The sequence below is a fragment of the Paramormyrops kingsleyae genome, chromosome 1 (assembly GCF_048594095.1).
Source record: "Paramormyrops kingsleyae isolate MSU_618 chromosome 1, PKINGS_0.4, whole genome shotgun sequence".
In the NCBI taxonomy this organism is placed as follows: Eukaryota; Metazoa; Chordata; class Actinopteri; order Osteoglossiformes; family Mormyridae; genus Paramormyrops; species Paramormyrops kingsleyae.
In genome coordinates, this window is record NC_132797.1 from 63605049 (window position 1) to 63610004 (window position 4956).

The 4956-nt window shown below is 44.5% G+C and overlaps 1 protein-coding gene across 2 annotated transcripts; it reads right to left on the bottom strand.

Moving 5' to 3' along the window:
- Nucleotides 1-28: 28 nt before the first annotated feature.
- On the bottom strand, nucleotides 29-4876 carry orc4 (origin recognition complex, subunit 4). 2 transcript variants are annotated; one of them, XM_023822338.2, is made up of 14 exons: nucleotides 4734-4876; nucleotides 4467-4537; nucleotides 4255-4331; nucleotides 3889-3979; nucleotides 3556-3631; nucleotides 3379-3464; nucleotides 3112-3160; nucleotides 2855-3006; nucleotides 2068-2241; nucleotides 1876-1962; nucleotides 1610-1718; nucleotides 1123-1218; nucleotides 956-1023; nucleotides 29-571 (listed from the first exon to the last, which is right to left on the bottom strand). In XM_023822338.2, the coding sequence occupies exons 2-14, from the start codon at nucleotides 4521-4523 to the stop codon at nucleotides 389-391; spliced, it is 1305 nt and encodes a 434-aa protein (XP_023678106.1). In that variant the 5' UTR covers nucleotides 4524-4537; nucleotides 4734-4876; the 3' UTR covers nucleotides 29-388. The 2 variants fall into 2 exon arrangements, with proteins under 2 accessions (XP_023678106.1, XP_023678107.1); XM_023822339.2 differs by having other exon boundaries at nucleotides 4744-4849.
- Between the last annotated feature and the right edge of the window lie 80 nt (nucleotides 4877-4956).

Genomic DNA, 4956 nt, shown 5'->3' on the forward strand with positions numbered 1-4956 from the left:
CCCCCAAACAAACACATCCTTTTCTGGGTAACTTAACTTAGTCATTTATTAATAACCATACTGTAGCACCCAGGAGGAAGTTGCCTTATTAGGACAGTAAAGACATGGTGTCCAACAGAAACCCAGGTAACACTGGGAAACAGTCAGGGGCCAAATTCATGCATAATGCATAGGTCAGCACCAAGTTCAGGAACAGGATCCATCCTGCTATCAATCAGCGCCACTGGGCTGATACCTTAGTTTAGTGAGCATTTGGTGACATGCAAGTGATCAGGTGGGGACACTAAAAGTACTTTTTTTAAAAAAAAAGTCCTCCCAAGTTATGTTTCATTTTTATGAACACTTTTTGCAAATGCATGCTAGGAGTCAAATTCAGATCAATGGCACTTCACCCAAAGGCAGAGGTGGCCCACTGTTTGACATCAGTGGGGCATTGTGGGTATTTCTGCAGGGCTTCCATAATCTGGCTGTGGTCCAGCATGAGCTTTACTAACTGGTACTCCTTCTGGATCTTGGCTGATGGCCCATCCATGGGATTGATCAGTTCTAGCTGCTGTAAGTGCTCAAATGCCTGGGGGGGGAATAGACACCATAAGTGAAACGTAATGTCACTCACCCTAAAACTCAGCCAACTGTCACATTTAATTGAGGGGAGCTCAATGACTGAACACCATCTCGCAGAAAGAGCATAATTACAGTGAAACAAACAAATTATGTCTGAAGATTTTTTTTCTCCAAAACTGCAATGCCCAAATGAATCCACTAGATGGCAGGAGAGGGCTTTCAATGCTGCTGTCCAGTATTCCTGTTGTCTTGCAGTATTGGTCAGCATAAGAAAAGTTAATTCTGCAGATTACCATTTTATTTATCCATCTATGGTAACTGCTTGTCCTACTCAGGGTTTCAGGGGACCATTTTATTTATGTAATTAAAAGCTATTTTGTGAGTGACTCACCTTTAATACAACAGGCGTCTCAAAATTGTGGATAGAATGAGATTTTCTTTGTATGAATTTCTTGAACTCTGTAGGGTGGATGGAAAAAAATGTATTCATGTAAAAAGCAAGAACTGAGCAGGATGGTCATTATCTTCGAACCCTGGGGCTCAGGTCTGGTTTCTCACCATTATGAACCATCTGGAAGTTGAAGGGTTCGCCATCATACAGCTCACTTAGGTGCTTCATGGCGATGATCAGACAGAGCTCAAGAATGGAAAGACCTGGAAATGGGAGCAGAGAGGTTGGGTTGAGACCATTGCCACCCACAGAGTTTCAACCAACCAATTGAGCATAAAGAGTCACGGTCTCAGAGTACTCAACTAGTTGGTTGAAACAAAATCCCAGTCTGGACTTTTATTCTCTGGACCTGAATTACCCAATTGTGCCCACCCAGGACCAACAAGGGTTGGCCCACTTTACAGCTGGGCAAGAGTAGAAAGTCAAAACAAGACTCAACATCCTGGATTCTCTGAGGTACTTTAGAAATGGACACTGACACTGAAACTTCATGGAGAGAGATCTTCAATGTCCCCAAAGGCCCAGGCCGTCACTGCTCACCATTTGTAAATGTATGAGTGTCACCAGTCAAGACCATCAAGCGGCTATTTTTACCATGCAAGATGTTGGCCTTGGCATCCATGCTGCAGAGTCGGCTAGCCTCCTGGATGTCTCCTGGCTTGATGGTTGGGTTTGTTGGGGTCACACGACTTAAGGCCATCAACTGCAAAACACAGCAGAGTGTCAAGTGACTTTCATGAGATGGCAACCCCTGAGAACACCACTCAAGGAGTGACATAGGATCTGAGTAGGCCTAGTGTGCTAACACCAACGAATGATCATATTCCCGATAGCACTGATCACCCTGCCCAAAACCTCACCAGCAGCATGTGCAGCGATCTGAAGTCTTTGCTGGTGTTGAAATGCTTCCGTAAGACGTCCTTCACTGACCTGTCCTCACACAACATCTGTGGAGACCAAGAGGTAAGAAAAATCCATCAAAATGTGTGATACACTAATATTGCCTCATCTTTGCAGTAACATTCAGTGTAAATGCACCATCTGAGTACTACCTTGATACTGCTGTTCCACTCCTGGGCGAAACGCTCGTCAGGGAAGTCCTGCGGTAGACCCAGATGCTCCTGTGTGGTCTCTATGTATTGGTGGAAATCCATGGGGTTAAGCAGATGGATCTGCCGGTGGGAGAAGCGCGACTTGACCCTCTTCTCCAGCAGCTCTAGAACATCCTGGTAGGCAGAGACAGAGAGCCAGCTGCAGTGAACATGGTACTCTTCCACTATCCCACACCCAGCAGATCCATCACATGTTCAGCTGATTAAAGCCTCTTGGGAAAGCAGGAAAGCCTAGTAACTAGAGCAGTACTATGGAGTTCTACTTAGGGAGCAGCATTTGTATGTCTGCCAGGTCCCACAGGTTTCAGTGCATTTTTTAGCGATATAACCAAAGCTCTTAGAACCAAACATGGCTTCCATTTGTGGTGTACGCAGGCAGCAGAATGGTGTCAGTGTTCCAGAATGTTCCTTCAGAGATATAAAGCAGGCCACTTGTGTCCAAATGCAATTAACTTCCCCCAAATGTTTATCCTAAATAAACAGCAAACAGGCAGTGTCGCTTAATTTGTCATGATGCAAACTCACTCCTTACAATGTGAGAATGAAAGTTCACACCAGAAGGTGTCAGGCTTATCCAGTTAACTGAATAAAGCTGCATTTCTTCTACTGAATCCAAAGCAAAAAAAAACATGAAGGCTTTTTGAACTGAAATGTGTATACTAGCCAGCCAATCAAAACAAAGCCTGGGACCTAACTGCTGTAACCAGAAGATCGAGTGGGAACCAACCAGACGGCAGGTGAGGCCAACCACGGCCACTGGCGTCTGCGCCGACTGAGAAATATCCAAGAGATTGTAAAGCAGTGTCTGGTTCTTGTGGTGGGCAAAGAGGTCAAATTCATCCAGCGTGAAGATCACCGGTCGGCTGGAGCTGCGATTGCCTGGAGGGAGGGAGAGAGAGGGAGGAGTGTGTGTGTGTGTGTGTGTGTGTTATTAGGGAGGGGGTGTTGAAACTGTAGCACCTGAACCAATGATAACATATTTACCTTTCTTTAAAGCTTCCAGAAGAAAGGTGAGATTCTCAGCAAAACTGCCCTGAAACAGACAAGCTCTGCCATTACATTCATGGGAGGTTTCAAAAGCAATGTGCAGCAATGCAAGGCAGGAAATCACAGTGAGCCACATTCCAGAAGATGCAAAAAAATTAAAATAATAGTCACTTATCCACAATGACCACAGAAAGTTGAGGTGTGTGGGTGTCATTCAAAAGTACTGTGTTGAAATAAGCAAAAATCAAATCATAAGATGCTTACAAACACTTTGTCCCCAACAACATTTTCTAGCTGGAGTTGACGGGTGATTTCTTTCAGAGCGATTTTATCATCAGTCTGCAGCAGACCTGGGATGGGAAGGAGCAGCTGCTTCAGATATATACAGGCTATACCCACCCTGCCACCCCGTCCCATGACACACATTCCGTTTGCACTTGCCATTCAGGTGAACCAGCAGCACATTGCTCTGGACCTCTCTAACTTCAAAAAGCTCCTTGAGGACCGACTTGAGGAGCTGAAAATGGCATCAGTATTATGTCATTACTATATCCAATATATAGTGGCACACAATGAATTGGCGTATGTCTTGTATTTGAACCTAATATCAACATATTAAATATATAACCAAATAGTTTTAAAAATCTGTCAAGAAATAATACCATTTTCCCTGCCAAAAAGATTATCATGAACTGTGCATTTCCTAAGTTAAGGTCCTAAAACTCAAAGTAAGCTGGAGGGTGTGGAGTTCAGAGAAGGCCCACACACTCATACCATCGTCTTCCCAGACCCCCTGGGTCCCACGATGAGCACAGAATTACTCTCCCCATGAATGGCTGTCCTCCTCAGCAGCTCCAACAAGTTTCTGAAACAGCAGCCCCACACACCACTGTGTCAGAGGTATTATCTACCCAATAGTAACATCCTTTAAGTTACTAGTCTAGGTTCTTAACTAGTACACCTCTCACGGTATCCCCCTCCGCTTCCATTGCGATAGCATAGATATAAATATTCCGGGCCCAAAACAGTCATATATGCAAATCCAAGCCGTTATAAAACAATTTTAGTGTATTAATTTTACTCAAGCAATAAAATCGAGGTCAATTCTGCTTCAGCGGAGTAAAGAGAATGGAGATGTACTTGCGCTGCGATTCGATCCCCACCGGAGACGATGGAACCCGCTGGTAGCAGTATCTCTCCCTTAGTATTTTTTGAGCCTGTCCAAACAAAGCCAGCAATATATATGGCAATGCACATCGGTAACACGGAGCAGACTTTACCGACTGAATAAGTATGCGCGGATTTAAATATGTGCAAAAAACACAATATTTTACATTAATATATATACGGACCTGCGAAACGCATTCTCCTGCAGTCCACTGAGTGTCCTTCGACTTCCGCTTACTCATGCCAGCAAGTTAAGCTTCAGAAATAAACACAAATTTAAAAGCAAAATCATAATTTGACGATCTGTGCAACAACAAGCATGGACAGTGCAGCGAATCAGAAGTGCTGTGGAATGTAACGTCATGTCTCCATCACATCTCGTGGCATCCAGCAAACAGAAAGAGACGATAATAAATAAACGTACGTAATCCATATTCGCAGCATGGTTTTACCTGATCTTACATGAAATCTTTACTTTAAAAAGCCAGTGACGCTTTCCATATATTGGCGGCCACAGCGTCACCCACTTCTGCCCGCATGAACTATAAACACACGTCACTTCCTTAACTACTTCTTCGCGTCTCAAAGTAATTTATTGACATTTTGCACGCCGGGAAGGCCTTAGTCCTCCAGACTCGCCCCCCCCCCGACCCCCACCCCGAGTCCCGCGCATGC

What these genes read in the sequence shown, in the direction of transcription:
- orc4 (XM_023822338.2), bottom strand. Translation starts at nt 4,523, where the DNA reads ATGAGTAAGCGGAAGTCGAAGGACACTCAGTGGACTGCAGGAGAATGC. An exon ending in TTGGCCTCACCTGCCGTCTG is followed by an intron (nt 2,242 to 2,854) that starts GTTGGTTCCCAC and finishes TCTGCCTACCAG; the next exon opens with GATGTTCTAGAGCTGCTGGA. An exon ending in CTTCCAGATGGTTCATAATG is followed by an intron (nt 1,024 to 1,122) that starts GTGAGAAACCAG and finishes TCCACCCTACAG; the next exon opens with AGTTCAAGAAATTCATACAA.